The following is a 22,010-nucleotide window of genomic DNA, read 5'->3' as shown; positions in this document are numbered from 1 at the left end:
ACATAAAGTATTGAATGAAAATGTCTCTGAAACATCTGTGTATTATTTGGCAAATATTGAATTTATTTCACTTCAGCTGTGGTAAAGTATGCAAACACCACGTGAGCGGTCACTACGGGAACCAGAAAGTGTCCGACTTCACGTGTCCATTTGCAGCTCCTCCCCGCCTGCACTCGACTACTCTCAAGAAGTCCTCTCTGCAGCCTGTAGCACGATGACGTAGCTGGATCAGATCCAACACGTACTGGACGCTGTTACGCGCATGCGCGGTGGTGTGTTTGGGTGACGTCATATATGCATGCGCACTAGAAGAGAGTTGATCAGTGATGATTTTTTTTTTTTTTTTGCTTGTCCTGCAGACACTGAACAGCAAATTAAGAGGAACCTTATGTACAGATCACTGTGGAAAAATTTGCCATTAACGAAGGAACTCTTACCAGACAAAATATCTTAAAGCATTTTTTTTCTTTCTTTTTTTTTGGACATCTGACAAGATTTCTTTTCTTGATGCTGTTATTATTTTTGCATTTTCCCTTGAATGTGTACTGGTATGTTAAGTTGTTTACAGACCATATTTTATTGTAGCTTTAGGATTAACATTACAGAGACAATTACTTGACTAATTTTTGCTTCCACTCAACAGCAAATATGACCTGAATAAAATAAAATGGCTTAATTTTTAAATGTTCTGTATACACGCATAAAAAAAAAAAAAAATACTTGCGGTGACCACATGCTATTAATCCATCAAATTTAGGTTTAAAATCATGTGATTTAAAATTTTGTAAAATGTACTATTTTGTAGAGAGAAACTAGGATAACTTAAGCATCACATTTATGTAAATAATTATTCATCAATAATTACTTATTACTATTTATCAGTACTACTACTACACAGGTTAGAACGGTTAGATGGGGCGGGGCCAACTTCACTTCCGGCGCTGCACTGTGGCGACGAGTGCCTACAGCACGTCTGAAATGTTTGTTTGTTTTATGGGTTATATGTAAGCGTTTTTCATCACATAAACCTCGAACTACACGCTTTGAAAGTTTGGTTGTTAAGTCAGAAGCGAGCCAACAAAGTCAAGATGCGTTTTGTTACGCAGTTTTTGTCTATCGTCCTGGCGATTCACCTGTTGCTGTTAACAGTCCTTTCGGGGAAGCTATGCATCGGCCGCCGCCACAACATATGGGATTTTACATTATACCCGGGATCAACTCTGGCAACTAAGGAATCTGCATAGCGGAAACTTTCCAGTCGATCTGCCAGATGAGTGTACACGGACATCCACATCACCGAGGAAAAGAGGCCGGCGAGGAGGCGTACGGCGTAGAGTTCGCGCACGGGGGAGCAAGCCACCTCTACCTACGGTCATCCTGGCTAACAACCGCTCCTTGGTGAAGCAACTTACGGAGCTACGGAACGCTGTGAGGTACCTCTCAGAGTATCAGGAAAGTTGTCTGTTGTGCTTCACGGAAACATGGCTTAAAGACACAGCTGATAACTCAACACTCAGGATCACAGGGTTTAGCGACCCGATTAGACTGGACCGTGATGCACAGGTAACCGGCAAAAGAATGGGAGGGGGGGTGTGTGTTTATATAAATGAGCGATGGTGTAAAAACTACACAGTAAGAGACTCCCATTGCTCGGAGGATATTGAGCTATTGTCGCTGTCGGTAAGACCTTACTATCTACCTAGGGAATTTGGTCAGGTGTTTGTCACTGTGGTATATATTCATCCCCGCGCTAATACTAAGGTCGCGGCAAATAGGATATACGACACAATGGCTAAACTAGAAAACATGGCACCTGATGCACCGAAGTTTGTGCTCGGAGACTTTAAAGGGTTAGTTCACCCAAAAATGAAAATTCTGTTAGTAATTACTCACCCTCATGTTGTTCCAACCGTGTAAGACCTTCGTTCATCTTCGGAACACAAATTAAGATATTTTTGATGAAATCTGAGAGCTGATAACTTCTCCGTAGGCTGCTAGGTGGCCCAAACTTGCTGGCCCAGAAAAGTTATTAAAGAGATCGTTAATATAGTCCACGTGACTACAGTGGCTCAATATATCAAGCGACGAGAATACTTTTTGTGCGCAAAAACAAACAAAAATAACGACTTTATTCCACTATTCATTTCCTTTTCTCTGGGCCTCGTAAGTGTTTTTGCGCAGCGCGTCTGTGTTACACGTCACCACGTAGGCTCACTATTGGACTAGTTGGTTCGCGTAGTGTTTTTGCGCTGCGCGTCACACACATGACCAGCGTCGGCCAATAGTGAGCCTACGTGGTGACGTGTAACACAGACGTGCAGCGCAAAAACACTACGCGAACCAACTAGTGGCCCAGAGAGAAGGAAATGAATAGTGCGGAGGCGCGCGCGCGGCAAAATTACGTCATTGTGACAGCACGCGCGCCTCCGCATCCGAAGATGCACGACTTTGAGCCGAATCTGCCCGAGCAGAGGGATATTAGTACATCTCATCACACCGGCACCCAGTTTGCGCGTCTAAATCAGTTGTATGGTCTGGTGTTCAGTCTAAAACAAAACAGTTGCGTCAAGTATAAATGCCTCGTCTGTTTGGGGAGGTGCGCGCGCAGTCAGCGGAGGCTCGCGCTCCGGTGCCAGGCGAAAGTATAAACAAGGTTTAAGTCAGCGGTTGTATTAATGTATATTGTATTAATATTAATGTATACAGACATTAATATAAGGCGCCAGATCCATATATAAGGCGCTCCGGATTATAAGGCGCACTGTCGTTTTTTGAAAAAATTAAAGGCTTTTAAGTGCGCCTTATAGTGCGGAAAATACGGTAATGAAAATGCAATCGCAAGTGTCTTAACTGAGGGTGTAAATGCAATTAAGAAAAATAACATTTGAATGATCATTTTGCTACATTATTTGTTTGAACATGTTAAACAGTGACTTTTTATCTCACAATTCTGACTGTTTTTCCCCTCAGAATTGCAAGGAATAAACTCGCAATTCGGACTTTTTCTTGCAATTGCTATTTATGTCACGCAATTGTGAGTTTGGCCCTGTCACAAATGGCACCCTAAACACTCGCGGTCTTCCTCTGAGTCCGCACTTTCCTGACGTAACGCCGCTTTGACTGTCGTGAACAAGTCTGCTGTGGAGCTCGCTTCAGTGCGCATTTAGAGCACATATCGACCGCAGAGGGGCGCTCGTGAGTACCCTTCTGAAACCTAAAACTACTAAATGGGACACCCTATGGACTTAATGGGCACGCAGAAGCCATTGTAAGTCTACAAGACTGAAAGTGAGGTGTGCCATTTAGGACAGGGCCTTTATATCTCGGTGAGTGGATTCTGACAAAATGAAACACCTCTGATTGGCCACTGCGTTCAATAGACCAACAAACATGACTGTGATTGGCTACATTACTCACCGCTGTAAAAACATTTGACGTTCTCCAGAGCTCAAACACAAAAACACACTTGAGAGTTTGCCAGTATGATATTATTACAGAATCAACTGAGGATGATCTTGCATTCGCTTGAGAGTGCTTATATTTAAATTTGACTTTGTGATGTTTTTTACTATTTTTTTAATTTAACAAATTATTTGTGATCAAGCATTAATTGGCGGACCCCCTGCAGTACGGCTGCGGACCCTTGTGTTAAACTGATCTGATCTGAACTGAGAGAGTGAAGAGTGTGTCATTGTTCTCTACAGGTTGTGGGGTTGTGGAGTCACAGATGAAGGTTGTTCTGCTCTGGCTTCAGCTCTGAGATCAAACCCCTCACACCTGAGAGATCTGAATCTGTCTGAGAATAAACTAGGAGATTCAGTTCATCTGCTCTCTGCTGTACTGGAGGATCCTCACTGTAAACTGGAGAAACTGGGGTAAGATGAACTCTCTGATAAACACATATTTTGTCCTTGGTAAATATATTATGTATTAGTTATTTAATAGTTTTTAACTTTTTTACTCAATCACCAACTTTGCTTGTTAAACTCTAGCTTGTTTTCGGGTCTGAAGAAGGAGTCCAACCAAACAATTACACATCCACACAACACAAATGAGAGACAAATGAATAAATTTTATTGAGAGCTCATTTTCTGTACAATTATAGTTTGACCAGGAAAACCAAAACCAGTATTTTATGTGTGATTCATAGACACTCAGTTAAACAATAAATTACAAGTGATACTTACTTCAGTCCAAATGCACATTAAATAAATATTCAGTTAAATCAGTGAATATCACAGGTGAGCCAATGCTTGATTAAACATGCTAATCCTAAAACATAAATGTTCTCCCCAGTGTATACAGTACTGTGCAAAAGTCTTAGGCATGTTAAAAATGATTCATCTTGCTTCATCTGAATGGGATGACACTTGGTGACGTTTGTTGTATTAGCTTTGTGAACACACACAAAATAATCATAGACATGATTCGGATATGGTAAAGGGTCGTAAAAAAAAAAGTGTCACACTTGGTTCCTTCAAAAATGACCGACAGGAAATGAATGGGAAATACGAAAACTCAGAGAAACTTTTGGTGGTACAAACTACAAATCAGCCGCTGTGCAGAAAAAAAGTGCGCAGCAATGAAGGAGTGACGCAAATAAGACCCCCCCCCCCCCCCTCTCTCTCTCTCTCTCTCTCTCTCTCTCTCTCTCTCTCACTCTCTCTCTCTCTCTGTGCGCATGTGCGGCGTGTTTGTGGGGAGCGCGTGAGCAAGGAGTGTGTGGAGTTGCTGAGTGAGTTGAACTTTTCCTTTCTGAGTTTATTTATTTATTTTGAATATTGCTGTAAGTTAGAGGAGAAGGTGTTATAGTGGCTATTTTTGTCAGTTTATCTGATAAAGATGGGCTCAAATTCCGATGGATTTTCCTGTTTGTCTGCTCGGCACGCGTGCAAGTGCATGCCGTCAGATGAGTCTGTGTCTATTGAGAGTGTTTTGGTCGCTATTGGTCGAGAAATAGGTGCACAAAACATAATGTCCGCTTCAAGAATGAATAAAGCAATTGTCGTTTTTCTGAAGGAAATCGAAATGGTTAGTCAATTGGTGGAGTGTGGTTTAACTGTTCAGGATGTATTTGTTCCAATTTTACCTTTGTCTAGTCTTTCTAAAAGAGTGATGTTGTCAAACGTACCTCCGTTTATTTCTGATAAAGCGCTCGAGTCTATCTTAGCTCGTTATGGAAAATTGGTTGGGCAGATTAGAATGATTCCTCTAGGACTGAAAAATCCAGAGTTGAAACATGTCATGTCTTTCAGACGTCAGGCTCTGATGATATTAAGCGCTGAATTTGAAATGCTTGATGTGTCTGTTAAATTGACAGTGTTTGGTAAGGACTATACAATATTTATCACTACTGAGACTATGAAATGCTTTGTTTGCGGAAAATACGGCCATATTAAAACAGGTTGTCCTGTTGTGAAAGAGGCTCAAAGCGCAAAGAATGGTTCAGTGCAAGATTCAATTGTTTTGGAGAATAACGAGTTGGTTAAACCGACTATAGAAAGCGCTGCAGTTGATTTGAATGCGGAAATTGACGCGTCTACTGAAATGAGAGAACAGTTGCCTCAGGGTGGCAATATTGAGATTACAGAAACGGATGCGATCATTCCTGATGCTAGACAGAGTGGAATGAATGACCCTGTAGAGATTGTGGAGGAGGTAGAACAATCTGGAGAACAAGATGGGTCTAAAGTGAGGGATGTCTTGGATGAGGTGCAGGCATCAAATAGGGATATGTCCCAAAATGATGCTGAACCAATATCACAGGATGTTGACAGTGATCCAGATAGTGAGTGTTCAGACTTAATCACTGATGAATTGGATGAATTCAATTCTCAGGAAAGTACTGTTGGGCGATTAAAGAGGATCTGGTATTATAGTTTGGAACAGCTGGATGAATTCTTGAATGCTACAAAAAAACAGAGAAAACCAAAGATTGAAACGTATTTTCCTGATTTGAAGCTTTTTATTGATTCCTCTGCTATGGCTATGAAGAAAGCAACACTTGAGGAATTAGATCAGCCTAAGCGTTATCGTTTAAAAAAGTTTGTAAGTGCTGTCAGAAAAAGAGTAAAGAAAAGTCCTTAAAGAGGTAGCCTATTATGTATTGGAAATTACATCTATATTGGCATTTATTCATTTTCTCTTTTTTCATCCTGATGGTATCCTTTAATATCGGATCCTTAAATATAAATGGATGTAGGGATGTACGAAAGAGAGTGACTTTATTTAAGTATTTACAACTTAAAAAAGCAGATGTAATTTTGTTGCAAGAGACTCATACTGATGCCTGTAATGAGACAGATTGGATAAATGAATGGGAGGGCAGTATTAGTCTTAGTCATGGTACGAACGTGAGTGCTGGTGTTGCGTTTTTATTCTCAAAGCGTGTTAAAGATAATCCAGTTTTCTTAGAAATAATACCAGGACGCCTTCTTAGAGCTGATTTAATAATAGGCAATAATAGTTTTTCTTTTTATAATATCTATGCTCCTAATATAGGAAGCGAGCGCTGTGATTTTTTTCTGAAACTTTCTGAAGAATTGTTGAAGTGTTCAGATGATAAGATTGTTGTTATAGGGGGTGATTTTAATTGTACGGTAGATCATAAATTGGATAGGAATCATGAACAGGGTTTTTCCTGCATAGAGAATTATGAGGCGGCCGCCTCCGTCAAATTTCGGGCCGCCTCCGTCTGTCGACAAAAACTCAAGACGGAATCACATGATTAGATACCTCTTTTCCACCGACACGATTCCGCAGCGGGTTCACGGCCGGGTTCCATTCCATTCTCAAACCGTTCTGCGCATTTCGACTGCATCAGAATAAGCACGAGCCCGGCCCTGGCCCGAGACGCTCAAGCACAAGTCCGACAGCTCATCAGAATTATCAGCCCGAGTCCGTTTTTATTATTATTATTATTACACAGCGGCAGCCTGCCCTATTTGCAGCCATTAAAATAGGTCAGTTTTGTTAGTTATGTTTCTTTTAATTTCTTTATCATGTTAATTTAGACAAATGTTTTGGAGCATTTTTTTTTTAAATGAAGCCGAACCGACAGCGAGTATAGCCTACAACATGTTTGATCAATTTAGCCTCTCAAATCAACGCTAATAGGCTACTTTACTTGGCTACAATCCATAGATAGGCTATAAAACACTTCAAGCATATCACACAGACAGTTAATTTAACAAATGATTATTTATTAAACCACAGTGAGTAAAACAACTTTTTTTGAAATACTGAGGCAGGCTCAGGCTGCTCGAACCAGCGCTCGCAAACGAAAGGAGCAATAGCCTATCTAAACCAATTAAATTAAATAAACTTGCAGGTTATCTTACCTCAAAAATGCACGACAGAACATGGCCATTCTTTTTTCCAGTAGTTTCCAACAGTTAAACGAAAATAAAAGTCCAATCAAACGAAAAGCATCCGTAGTTTCCAACAATTAAACGAAAATAAAGTCCAATGAAACGAAAAGTTAGAGCAGTCTTTTACAGAGCATCGTGGAGAAAAAGAATAGCATCCACAGTGTAGCCTAAGGTTTTAACCCAGTCCTCCTCTCTTCTATCACTCTTCCCGCTGCGTTTTAAGTTGGCCATCTGTGATTTTTTCTCTTAATATTCTCCATTATTTGCACATGAGGTGAATCGTGGGTCGCGCTGATGGGAAACCTTCTGTGTGTGTGTGCGTGCGTGCGTGCGTGCGTGCGTATGTGTGTGTGTGTGTGTGTGTGTGTGTGTGTGCGTATGTGTGTGTGTGTGCGTGCGTGCGTGCATGAGACTGTCATGTCAGTCATATGTCACTGTGTAATTATAAGATTATGAAAGTTATGAGGTTATGAAATGTCTTTCTATGTTTGTTTTTCTATCGTCGTCGTCAGCTTCTCATATTTTTTAAATTAATGTCTAAAATTATAAAAAGAAGGATAACCCCAAAAAAGCCCGAGGCCCGGCCGCATGTGAATTATGACGTGAGAATTGGCCCGAAGCCCGGCCCTAGGGGCATAAATAAGTCAATAATAATAATATTGGCACGTCGGGCTCGGGCTGAAATGCAGGGCTTTAAGCACCAAAACGTGCTTGTCTCAAACGGAGCAAGGTAAATTTCTGCGAAAGCGCACGAGCCCCTGCCCCTCCCCCTTTTCAACATCACCTGTCAGTTATCACAACCTCCACAGACGCACGAAAGTTAAGAAGCACCTTCTCTGCAGCATCGAAGTGCCTTCACTTGTCACAGCCAGGTACCGATACTGTTTTTCTTAAGCTTCGGCTCTCAAACTAGTTAGGTTACTTAAAATATATCCATAGAGCCAGCCTGACTTAGGCAATAGCCGAAATTCTTCTGCCGTTTTTATAAAATAAGCTATCACAAGTAGCAGTCACGTAATTTACTAGTACTGTTTTGTAATTTCATGGCCCCCTATGAACTGTAAATAAAATCAAATTATCTGATTATTAAAATGCCTAAAAATAAATAAATACATGCTTGTAAAAAGTGTTTTTTTTTTCACCTTCTAGTGGTCATTATACATAAAAAGATGCACCAGATTAATGCATTTATCTTTGAAATGTACAAAATTTTCTTACGGGGGGGGCATGCCCCCGGACCCCCCTAGAGGTACCGAGCTATCGGATTTTGCTACCTCCGCCTCATTTTCAGCCAGGAAAAACCTGATGTTCTTAAATCTTTAATTAATAGACATAGTCTTGTAGATTTGTGGAGGGATGTTTATCCTCAAGTTAAACAATATACTTGGCTGAAAATTAATTCAAATAAGGTTTCTGCTGCCAGATTGGATCGTTTTTATATTGAGGAATGCAATAAAGGAAGATTTTTTTAGTAATCGTATTTCCCCTACATCTATATCAGATCATCATTATATCTCTATGTCTATGTCTGTCTTGTCACCTAAATCCTATAAGTCACAGTGGCACTTTAATAATACATTACTTCAAGATCACATCTTGGTGCACTCTTTTGGTCTTTTGTGGAAGTCTTGGAGAGAAGAGAGAGGTAGTTATTCATCTCTTAGTCAATGGTGGGATCTGGGAAAAGTCCAGATAAAGGTTTTTTGTCAACAATACACAGCAAATAATACTGAGAACTTGAAAGTGAAGATGAAGATGATAGAGCAAGAAATTCTTCAACAAAGCCTCCGCAATCAGGGAGGAGGTGATATCATTAAAGAGAACAAAGGCCTTTTGAAGGATTTATTGGAAGAGCAGGGGCCTGTACCATGAAGGTAGCTGAACAAACTCGGGGTTACAGGATTAGTTTTGAGTTGACAAAACCAAACCGATGCAATCAGGCTTTATTGGTACCATGATGCAGCTCATCAACTTTCTCTGTCAACTCAGGCTTTGATCCTCAAGCTATGATTACTCCACGCGCGCGTGCACATAAAAGAGTGACGTCGACACCGAACAACCAATCGCGGGAAGCGAGAGCGATATATTTTTCCGCGGAGGAGCAAGAGATAATCATTCAGAATTACGATGAATTTAAATATGTATTTCAAGCTCGAAACAATACGGTCTCTGCTGCCAAAGCAAGAGAAGACTGTTGGAGAAAGATTGCTGATTGTTAATGTGTAAGTTAAACAAATACGTTCTATATTTATGTAAAATTATGTATATATGTATGTGTAGCCTATACATGTAATATAGCCTATAGCCTATTTTTATAATATATATAAAATGTGCATGTACTAAGAAAGATTAATATTCATTGATTTTTAGATGCAACCCCAACTCCAAATGTTCTTGGCAGCAGATAAAGACCAAATATAAAAATATAATTAAAAGTGGTGAGTATTTACCACAACCTTTTATTACTTTTGTGAACATTTTATCACAAACACTTGTTTGCAGCAAACAGAAATAAAGAGTTAAATTTAGAAAACCAGAATACACTGGTGGAGGAGTTGGCTCTGAGTAGGCAATAAGGGACGGCCGATTATGGATGGGATTACAGGTGCTGTACAATCTGACCCTGGTGCTGGCTCCTCTAAGCAAGTAACACTGGGTACGTGTGCAATACATTACTACTTTTTGAAGTTTTAAATATGGCTGACTCTATGTTCTGCAGTAGAGGGAAATACAGTGTCCCTGTTGAAGCCAGCACACACACACACAGTCTCCCACACAGAGGTCAGTATGCAGCAGACAGAACACCAAACATAACCTGCTTTACAACAGTTATGCTTTACATTGGCCTATTTTTATTTATTAGGGTGGAGGAAATGATGAAGACACTCTGTCTGTGTGTTCTCAGACAGTTGCTGAGGTGAATGCACTGGGCTTTTTACTATGGCAAACATTTGAATGTGTGGCATGAAAAAGGGACTGGCCCTTACACATCTCTTTTATTGTAGGATTTTTCACAACCTGCCCCAGAAACTGAGGCCTTTACCTCAATGGGCTTCAGAAGAAATGTGTAAGGATTTAAAACCCTTGACATAAATTACAGTCAGTCCTGTGTTTGTAGGAAGTCAAGGAACTTTTTGTGATTTGATGAGCCTCCAGAAAACTTGTAATGATCATGTTTGTGGTGGAATTATGTTTCAGGTGGAAACAGACTCAGTCAGGGCCCTGTACAAAAGGAGCCTCAAACTATAGACTGCACAAAAAAGAAGACTTGAACTAGACTGCTCACTAAAGGAGTCTTGAACTAGACTGCACACTAAAGGAGTCTTTAACTAGACTGCACACTAAAGGAGTCTTTAACTAGACTGCACACTAAATGAGTCTTGAACTAGACTGCACACTAAAGGAGTCTTTAACTAGACTGCACACTAAAGACTGTTCACTAAAGGAGCTGGACTGTGAGCTGAGGAGGCTCCAAAATGTAAACTCGCAATTGTGAGATAAAAAGCCGCAATTATCGTTTAAAATGTTTTATTTTGTGGCGGAAACAAGCTTCCATAGGACTGAGCTGAGGCGGCTCCAAAAAAAAAAAAAAGATTTCTGAAGGATCATAAGACACCAAAGACTGGAGTACTTGCTGATGAAAATTCAGCTTTGCATCACAAAGTTTAATTACATTTTAAAGTATATTAAAAAAAGAGAACCATTATTTTAAATTATAATAATATTTCATAATACTGTTTTTTTTTTTTTTTTTTTTTTTTTTTTTACTGCAGGCTTGATGAGCATAAGAGACTTTTTTCAAAAGCATTAAAAATAGTAGTGTTTCCAAACTTTTGACTGGTACTGTATGTTTCTTTGCTCTCAGCTGATTGGTCAAACTTCAGTCTGAGATCTTGAATCCAGAACATAACCTGCCCCGGAGCAGGTTAGCCGTGCAGCGTAAGATACCATGGCGATGAACACCGATTAAAGCCAAGCTACTTTCATAGTACCTAAAACCCAGGGTTGGCGGAAACTAAACTGAAACATAGCTGGCTAGCCACCTAAACCAGCTTCATGGTACAGGCCCCAGGAGAAGGAGACACTTGTCAGAACAAGATATGTGAAGTGCAATGAAATGGATGCTCCAACTGCTTTTTTTTTTTCGGACTGGAGAAAAAAATCTAAAGAGCAGAAATTTTTTCACAAACTGAAACTTCCTAATGGCAAAGAAATAACCAATCAACGAGAAATGATAGTTTCTGCTATTTCTTTTTATGAAAAACTTTATCAGTCCGAATTTTGTGATGAAGTAGCAGTTGAAGAACTTCTTCTAGATCTTCCACAGTTGTCTAAAGAAGAAAAGATGGAATTGGAAGAATTCTTGACTTTTGATGAGCTTTCAAGTGCTGTGCAAGGGCTGAACAGTGGCAAATCTTCTGGTGTGGATGATCTCTCTGCTGAGTTTTTTAAAAGCTTTTGGAATGTGATTGGACATGATTTGTATGATGTTTTTTTGGAGTCCTTTAATCAAGGTGTTTTACCCCTAAGCTGTCGGAGGGCAGTGTTGACATTAATCCCTAAGAAAGGAGATCTTGGACTTTTGTAGAATTGGCGCCCTGTGTCGTTGCTGTGTACTGATTTTAAGATACTGTCAAAAGCTATAACTAATAAGTTGAAGAAATGTATGGCAACTATAATTCATGAAGATCAGTCATACTGTATCCCTGAGCGGACAATTTTCGACAACTTGTTTTTGCTAAGAGACATTATTGCAGTTGCTAAAAAACATCAAATTGATATTGGACTCTTATCTTTAGATCAAGAAAAAGCTTTTGACAGAGTGGATCACTTTTATTTACTAAAGACTCTGAAGGCCTTTGGCTTTGGACCACAATTTGTCTCTTGTATTAAACTGCTTTACAGTGAAACATCTAGTATGCTTAAGATTAATGGTTGTCTAACTAGACCTTTTGCAGTAACAAGAGGTATACGACAAGGATGCCCTCTTTCAGGACTTCTATATTCAATTTCTATTGAGCCTTTGTTGTCACATTTGAGGAAACGACTATATGGATTCTGTATTCCTGGTTTTCCAGAGATCCCACCTGTAAAACTCACAGCTTATGCTGATGATATAACTGTTTTCATAAGGAACATTGATGATATGGCTGCTTTGACTTCTAGTTTGAAAACTTTTCAAAAAGCTACATCTGCTAGAATCAATTGGGATAAATGTACATCCCTTCTGTTAGGCGAGTGGAGGGATATAGATCCTCCTCAAATCCCACAACAATGTGAATGGATCAAAGATGGTTTTAAAGTTCTTGGGGTATATTTAGGATCTGATACTTATATGAAAAATGATTAGGAAGGATTAGTTGATAAAATTGTGGGGAAACTACAGAAGTGGAGATGGATTCTCCCGAGGTTATCTTTCAGAGGGAGATGTTTAATCGTTAATAATCTGGCAGCCTCAATGTTGTGGCACAGATTTACAGTGTTGAATCCCCCTGAAGAGTTATTGACTGGTATTCAAAAAGTCTTTGTTAAATTCTTTTGGGATGGTTATCATTGGCTTCCTCCTGGAGTTTTGTATCTCCCAGTTGTAGAAGGTGGTCAAGGACTTATAAATCTGGAGGCGAGAGTTAAGACAATGAGGTTTCAAACATTACAAAGGCTATTATATTGTTCAGATAAGATACCCTGGATTGCATTAGGTTTGTCTGTTTTACAAAGTATTGGGGGAGTTGGATTAGCTAAGCAGTTATTCCTAATTGAAAAATCTGTCCAAAATCCAAATCCAAGAGTAAGTGTTTCTTCTTCTAACTTTTATGTAACTGTATTAAAGGCCTGGCAAATGTTTAAAAAATTGAGAGATGATGATAAACATTATGGTGTTTTAGAACCATTGTTTTTTAATCCTCTCTTTAAAAGGAATTCTTCCATTCTGAGTTCAGTAATTGACAAGTTTTTAAACACAGGAATAGCTACTGTAAAAGATTGAATTGATTTTTCAAAGGGTCAATGGTATACGGCTAAATCTATAGCTAATAGAGTTGGGCTTAGATCAGAAAGATGTGTTGAAGGGATAATTGGAGATCTTAAAAAATCTTTTCCTCAGTCTTTCTTGACCTATGTAAACAATTTTATTGAGAATGATGAAAGGCCTATGATTTTTCCAGATCTTCGAGTTAATATAAGTCTTGATTTGGATGAAGATTTAAATGATACTTTATTGAAAAGATTTGAAGATGTATTGTTTCATAATGTTGGCAAAAAGATATTGTATTGTATGTGTGTGAAATCCTTGTTTTATACTCAATTGAAAAGATGTGTTGATACTAAATGGAGAGAACATCTATCAATTTCTTCGGAAATAACTCCATCATGGAGGTGTTTGTATAAGCCCCCCATTCCTAAGAGGTCTGGGGACCTCCAGTGGAGAGTACTCCATTGTGCGGCAACTAACAGTTTTGTATCAAAATTTAATGAGATGGTTTTATCTGCATGCCTTTTTGCAATATTCTCGATACTGTTTTTCATTTTTTTTGTGATTGTTCAAGATTAATTCCTTTGTTTGAATTGTTGGATAAAATGTTTACTAAGCTTGGTTTTATGTTTACAAAAAATATGTTCATTTTTGGTGTGAAGTATAAGAAAGAATGGAAGGTACAATGTACACTTGGTAATTTTCTTGTGGGACAGGCAAAGCTGTCTATTTTAAAATCCCATACATGTAAGAATGAAGGAGAAGATGCTGATTTGCTTGGAATGTTTAAAACTCTTGTAGAGGGCCGGGTTGTTATGGAATATGCATACTGTAAATTAACAAACACAGACACACACACACACAGATACAGAGAGAAATGAACTAGTTAGACTGCAACAGTACATTTTGAGAATATGCGTAATAAAATCAATAAATGAAGAAAATACAAAAGAGACTCTCTCTCGCTCAAACACACGCACACACACTCGCACACACACTCACACACACACACAGAGAGAGAAATGATCTGGTAAGACTGCAACAGCAAACTTTGAGAATATGCGAAATAAAATCAATAAATTAAAAAATACAAAAGATCTCTCTCTCTCTCTCTCACTCTCACACACACACACACACACACACACACACACACACACACACACACACACACAAACAAACACAAACAAACACAAACAAACAAACAAACAAACAAATAATAATTGTTTGGTCTTATTTTAGCCTAATAGGTGTTCCTGATATCTGCTGCATATGCAACAATACATAAAATAATTACAGTTTGTATGTACATAGTTAAAATAATATTTATTATTATAATTACATTTTTATTCCTGTTTTTTAACCTACAGTTTGATAATGATTGTTTGCTGTTGTTATTTTATTGTTTTTGCTGTTGGATCATAATTGCTGTTCCCTTCTGAAGTTTTATTACCATTTATAGAATTAAACTGAATAAAATACCAATTAATTGCAAAATGTCTGTATAAAGTGTTTTGAATTATCACTATCCATCCCTTATTTTGTTAGATTTTTTTAATGATCAAATACTGATTAACAAAAATGCTTGCATTGTGTTCCTTTTCTAACCAAACGTTATTGTTTGATTGTAATTATAATGCAAAACCTGATACTTATGTAACAAAATTATCTAAAACTTGACAAAAATAGTCTTTTAGAATGTCTAATATATATCCAAAAAAAAAAAAAAAAAACGAATAAAATGGAGAAATCATGTCTAAAAAAAACAATGGGAATCAAAAAGCCTCTCTATGTATTTATATAGTGAGCAACAGTACAGCCTACAGGCGGTTACACGACATTACACAAGTTTTTACTTTTTAACGCCACTGGATGACGCTTTTCTCACTTCAAAAAATGGATTTTAAAGGCCTGCACTAATGTGACATGTTGCATTTATTGAAAAATAATAATAATACAAATAAAAATATGAATTCTAATGGAACAAAATGCTCATAATTTTTTTTATTTATAATTATTGCATAGTACCATAGAAACCTTTCTAAATTCGAAATAATAATAAAAAAATATTATTGAACAAAAATATATTACATTGGTTTTCCTGAAAAAAAAAAAAAGCAATTTACATTTTAAGACAAAAAAATACATTTTAAGGCTTCGGTCACTTTTGACCGCGAAGGAGCCAAGTGTGACCCCTAAACGAAGAGGACCAGAGGGATTTACAGTAAATCCAAAATTCGTTTTAAAATACAGAAAACAATGCACTGAAAAAGTGTGTTGGATTTAAATGATTGAATCATGCACATCAGTTCCACATGAACCAATTAAGTTCAACAAAGATAATTTGTTCACATAATGTCAACATCGTGGAATCAAGTCATTTCCAAGTAACCCGATGAAGAAGTTTTAAAGTCATTTTAATATGGTTCCCTAACTGGATTAATTCATTCAATTTCTTATATTTGTGTCACATGACTGAGTTATAAGATTGTATTAGATTGCTACGAAACTATTAATTAGCAATAGCATATATTAGCATGCTAAATGCTAAGCATGAAATCTAATTGTAATATAAGTAATAAACATATTAGAAAAAAATATTATTTTAAATGGCCATTAATGGATCAAACAAAGAAAGATATCTTCAAAATATGAAATTAATATTATTGAACTAAAATATAGTACATTTAATTGATAAAGTTACACTTCAGGTGTTATTAATGTTATCTCTTTATCACTCCATAGTTACAGCACTGCATGGCATTTGTCCCTCAGTTTCTCCTCAAGTTCATGGAGAACCGGCATCCTTTATAAAGCAGTGTAGAATATAGTGACATTGCTTGTCACTACATTCAAATCACATCACACATTGCAATCTTTAATAAAATGGTCATTTTACACACTGTTTACTAGGGGTGACCCCGAATAGTCGAAGATTCGATGCTTCGATAGGAGGAGCCTGATTCGACTACCGATCTCACGGTCGAATCTTCGCAGAGGTGTTATGAAACGAGGATCATGCCACTTTGGCTATATGAGGACGCTCAATGTCTGATTTCACATTGAACTAGCTTTTATGTAAATATGTTAATATTCAGCCTATTATGATAATGCTGTAGGCCTATATAAAAATGTGCAAAGAAAGAAGCTTTTAATAAATATTTTTTAACGTGCGTGAATAAATCCAAACACCCCGTGACAGATTTAAGTTTCACTTTCAATCCGTGACCGACAGAGGAGTGTCTTCGCGGCAAGGATTTAAATCTTTAACAATGTCTGGGATAAGAAAATCTAAAGTGTGGATGTACACGATTAGAAAGGATATTCTCCAAGGCTGGATTTAGCATCAGGAAAACCATGATCGCACTTCTGCCGGCCAACGTTAACATGTTTCACCATAGACTGGGTTTCACGTTAGAATGTATTTTATCCGCGCGCACAATTTGTAAAGACTCCAACGGACAGACAGAGTGAAAGACGTTCAGGATTTGTTCTCTCGATCAGGTACAAGTGATTTCAAAACTTTTCAGCCGGTTCTAATTTTATTTTTGGATGCTGTGAACATGTTTAGCTAAAAAGACTGCCTCTCCAGTTTAGCATTTATTGTTGTTTCTGCAGTTAAAAAGACAAAGTTGAAAATTCTGGCTACTATCGTTATTTTAATTATTTCTTTATTTTTATTTTATTTATTGATCTGTCAGGGTTATCTAATCTAACTATTTGTGGCTTGTGTTTTGAATATATGTTCCCCTGCACTTTAGGCATTTTGCACACATTTGCTCCTCATCCTGTGACTTGATTCTGATTTATTTCGTTTTGTATTTTTATTTATTAGAAAGTTATATTCTGTTCTAATTTAATTTAGTAACTTAATTGTTTATTTTTTCGGTGCATCGATGTTGTGCTGTAGGCTGGCCTGCTCGCACAGGTAATTTAGCCGATTTAATTTGATTTGCATGTGAAATGCAAATCTGCAGTGTGGCCTTTCTGGAGTTATTTATGTTATTTCTTAGTTTTATTGATCAAAAATGTTTTTATACATTTTCTTCTATATCTTTGTGTGATTTTCTGTACATCGCGGCTTTGAAACGTTAAAGCCCCGCCCCCAGCCCCACCCCCATACACATGATTCGACTATTAGTCGACTATAGGCAAGACATGACGATTCTGATTCGACTATGAAAATCCATAGTCGGGGACAGCCCTACTGTTTACACAGCGTCATTGTTCTCTACAGGTTGAAATATTGTGGAGTCACAGATGAAGATTGTTTGAGGAAGATCTTGCATTCGTTTGAGAGTGCTTATATTTAAATTTGACTTTGTGATGTGTTTTACCCATGTTTTAATTTTTTAACAAAAAATTATTTGTGATCAAGCATTAATTGACGGACCCCCTGCAGTACGGCTGCGGACCCTTGTGTTAAACTGATCTGATCTGAACTGAGAGAGTGAAGAGTGTGTCATTGTTCTCTACAGGTTGATGGATTGTGGAGTCACAGATGAAGGTTGTTCTGCTCTGGCTTCAGCTCTGAGATCAAACCCCTCACACCTGAGAGATCTGTATCTGTCTGAGAATAAACTAGGAGATTCAGTTCATCTGCTCTCTGCTGTACGGGAGGATCCTCACTGTAAACTGGAGACACTGTGGTAAGATCATATATGACTCACACATGAAACACAATGTAAAGTCGCCTATATTTGAAATGTTCAGCCTTTTTCTGCTGCTGTGTTATTGAGCTTATTGAACTGTAAGTGATTTGTAAGCTCACGCTAAATCGTCCCAAAGTCCGGCATCCGACCAGCGCGGAAGGTCTTAACTTGTAACTGTCCTTTTCTCGAGGCAAAGTATTTTTTGATTAAAGGTGAACTAAGTAACTTTTTTTACCTTAACTGAACAGCTTCGGAGTCATTGGAATGGTTATATTACTTATTTCGGGTTGAATGGTGGTCGTTTCGCACCCCCCTGGTGCCCGTGAGCGGAAAATCCGCACTTGCAACTTTGAGCCGGCGGGCCGCCGGCCGCTGCGTCAGGAAGTCTCGCGTGATATCAGGTCTCGCGATGTAAACAATTGCTTTACGGCCAAAAGAAATCTGCTAAAATGCTGTCATTATTGCGCTCCCTCACGCTGTCCGAACCCGAATGAAGAAGACGTTTTAAAGAACGACCCATCTGCTTTGATGTCGTTAATCTATAGCCTCTGGTGTCTGAGAATCACCAACGAGTTTTTACAACAGTGTTGTCAAATATCTATTCCGAAGCTGTGGGGGGAGCTCTAGCGAGAAACCTGCGAGCAAAAAGCGAGAATACAGCGAAGAAGTCCCGAAGCTACTGGCTGTGTCCAAATTCAGGGTCTGCATCCTCCTTAGGATCCTTCCTACCCGGTTGAAGGAGGAGGGGTCCTCCGACGACCGCAAAACCCGGAAGTCGGTGTTTGTGAATTTGGACAGCCTACCCTTCTTTCAGTTCCCTCCCTTACCCGTTGCTCATATCCTGTCGCCTAGCAACCGTGACATAAACACTTCTGTCTGCTCTTTCGTCCCTAGAAGCGTTAAAAACAGCTTCAATCACTAACAAATTAGCTGTGTGTAAGGGGATATTCACACAGGCAGTAAGGAAGAAGCTAGTTTACGAAAGTAATGTTTTTTTTACATATAAACGTACAAATGTAAAAAAAATGCTTAACGCTAAAACAAAATGCCTAACTAGACAACCACTGAAAATTTTTTTTTTTTTTTTAAACCCAGTTTTTAAAAAACTTACATCGAAAAGCATACTCCTCTCCCTCTCCCACTCCGCTACCGCTCGCTTCGTCCGCCATTACGCTCTGCCGAAAAGAATTATGGGATAGGTAGGACGGGAAAGGATCCACCACACCCATCCTTCCAATTCGGGGAAAATGAGGACGTATTTGTGGGCCGCATTTGAAGGATCCTACGAATTTGGACAGCCTTCGTCGCGGCGCTGTGACGTAACATCCTTCAAATGAGTACTCCGAAGGATGTAGACCCTGAATTTGGACACAGTAACTGAGTGCTGCTTTAATTGGCGGCGCTTGGTTAGTGTGTAATGCATTGGTCAATAAAAAGTCAGCGTTAGTTTTTTTTTTCTGACACCCCATGAAACACGTAGATCAGCGGCCCATTTGGTTCTTTTCTTGATTGACACTGGGCTAGCCCAATCACACCTTTAATGTGAAGTATAGAAATATACTCTTTCTGTTATGGTTTAGAAGGAGAGAACCCAATCGCAGACCATTTGCAGACATCTCTAGGGTTTATTACAGAAAAAACAGGGAAAAACAAAGCCCACGAGGGGGCAAAACAGGACAAGACAGGACTATGAATACTAACTAGACTATGACATAGACTTGACGTAACTAGACTACAAATTAACAACAAATACAGGATCAGAACTTCACTGGACAGGAATACTCACAAAGTGATCACACAAAGTATGAAATTGATCGACAATGAACCGACACAAGACAGCAGACATGAGGGGATTAAATAGGGAACAAATAATCAGGAACACAGGTGATAATGGGTAAAGCAATAATGACAAAACGAGGATAACAAGGGGGCGGGGCTAGGGGACGAGACAACGCAAGCACATGGCCAAACAAATGGCCATGTGCTGCACATGAAACATGGGCCTGTCATGATTCTGCCGCAAGACAAGAGAAAATCAAAGACAAGAAGGCAGAATCATGACACTTTCAAGTATAGAAATTAGTACAAAACTAATTATGAAAGTTTCCTTTATTTTTCAGTGCATTTGTTTTACAATATATGGCTATTACTATCATGGGATTAATATTATAACTATTATTATGTAGTAGTAATGTAGACAGACACTGTAACTAAAATAATTTTCACCAGATTGATGAATTTAACATTAAAAAGCACTCTCTCTCTCTCTCTCTCTCTCTCTCTCTCTCTATATAAATATATATAAGTTGATTGGATTGGATTTTTTGCTGCCGCATCCTTCTCACCTTTTTTACCCCTGACCTGTTTTCATGCCTGCCAACAATAAGAAATACATGAGGCTGAAGATCTCTCTCTCTCTCAGCCTCACGGGCGAATCTGAGGTACAGAAAAAGGCCTCGAATTCCCTGCTGCATTTCATTAAATAGCCAGGACCTCTTTCACTTGGAAATATCTTTTAACAATGGAAATTTGCATTCAGAGGTTACACCTTTGGGTGTAGGGAGACCATTTGTCTAGAGGCCAACCCCTCCTAGTGTGCTAGTTATCCATAAACTCTCAAAAACCTTATTACCTTTTGTTTTACTTATTTGGAAACGAGACATTTGTACCAGTCGCACTGTGACATTTTAAATGATACCAAACATGAAAAATACTCTGTGATAATCATTCACATTAAACTATACATTTTCTTGGGTGATTTACATGTGGTCTCAGCATGAGAGAGGGGGAGTGAGGAAGAGGAGGAGAGATGTGTTCTGAGGTGTGACTTTGCCTCACAAATGCTGAGTTCAAATGGTAATTTCCAGAGAGGTCCTTTGTCCTCTCAGGGTCTGGGTGCTCCCCAAACAGACTGTCCGGCATTTCCTAATTGATCAATTCTTACAGATTGAACACATGAGCTGCTCTTCAGGAACATGATTCTGCAGGACTGAGTCACTGAAATACACACTGTCACATCACAATCAACACTTCAGTCTCTTGATTTTAAACCGACTCGATCTCAACACATTCAGAACTGAGAAATGAAGAACATGCTGGATTTATTCTTGCAGTTCATCACGTTCATCTTTCTGCAGGGACTGTTTTTTTAAATATTCTTTACACGATTAAAACAAATCATTACTCCATACGTACTGTATTAGTACAGATCTAAAGACTAGATGTTTAATAATCACGTTTTGAGCTCTTTGACATTTTAGATCTCAGTCCAATGATCCATCAAAACATTTTATTTGTGCTTTAAGTTTGTATTTTCTCTTTAATAATGGATTCACTGCTAAACTGATCTGAACTGAGAGAGTGAAGAGTGTGTCATTGTTCTCTACAGGTTGTGGAATTGTGGAGTCACAGATGAAGGTTGTTCTGCTCTGGCTTCAGCTCTGAGATCAAACCCCTCACACCTGAGAGATCTGAATCTGACTGGGAATAAACTAGGAGAATCAGCCGTGAAGCTTCTCTCTGATCTGAAGAATGATCCACATTATAAACTGGAGACACTATATTGTAAGTAGATTATTTACTAAAGATTACAAAATACAGTAATTTGTAACATATTTCGTTAGATTACACAAGCTTTGTAACTGTTGAAGATTTTGTTGTTTAGAAAATAAGTAATTTAACTATTTTTTGTACACTATTATTTCCTTTCTGTCTGTGTATGTCTTTGGGTGACTTTGGAACCTGAGAGCTGTGTGGTTACAGCAGAGAATTCTATTTCAGTAATGTCACATGGTACAAACTATTTCTCAAAATACCTATAGAATGTATTACCATATTTGGGAGAAGAATGTAGGTATATACGTTTGCTGGACAATCTTTCTGCAGGGGCTCTTTCTGCAGAGGGTCTCTCGGCTTTGTTTGTTAATAAAGTCTAATATTTCTGGTATCGAAAATCTCTGAAGTCATTTCCCTGAAAAGAAATAATTAAACCACAACAAATGGCGACCCCGGCAGGACGTG

At 38.5% G+C, this 22,010-nt stretch overlaps 1 protein-coding gene across 1 annotated transcript in view; it reads left to right on the top strand.

Annotated features, from left to right (window-relative positions):
• Positions 1–1,788: 1,788 nt before the first annotated feature.
• LOC309510234 (ribonuclease inhibitor-like) overlaps positions 1,789–22,010 on the top strand; it is a gene marked incomplete at both ends in the record, with an annotated part of 41,905 nt that continues 21,683 nt past the window's right edge. Inside the window, 4 exons of the mRNA XM_082191256.1 lie at positions 1,789–1,850; positions 3,705–3,875; positions 17,817–17,987; positions 21,379–21,554. Of these exons, the coding sequence (XP_082047382.1) occupies positions 1,789–1,850; positions 3,705–3,875; positions 17,817–17,987; positions 21,379–21,554 (580 nt within the window). The remainder of the gene's footprint in view (positions 1,851–3,704; positions 3,876–17,816; positions 17,988–21,378; positions 21,555–22,010) is intronic.

Source organism: Leuciscus leuciscus (genome assembly GCF_965113295.1).
Source record: "Leuciscus leuciscus genome assembly, contig: SUPER_11_unloc_5, whole genome shotgun sequence".
Lineage (NCBI taxonomy): Eukaryota > Metazoa > Chordata > Actinopteri > Cypriniformes > Leuciscidae > Leuciscus > Leuciscus leuciscus.
Note: the sequence above shows the minus strand (reverse complement) of the source record. Positions and strands in the feature narration are given on the sequence as shown.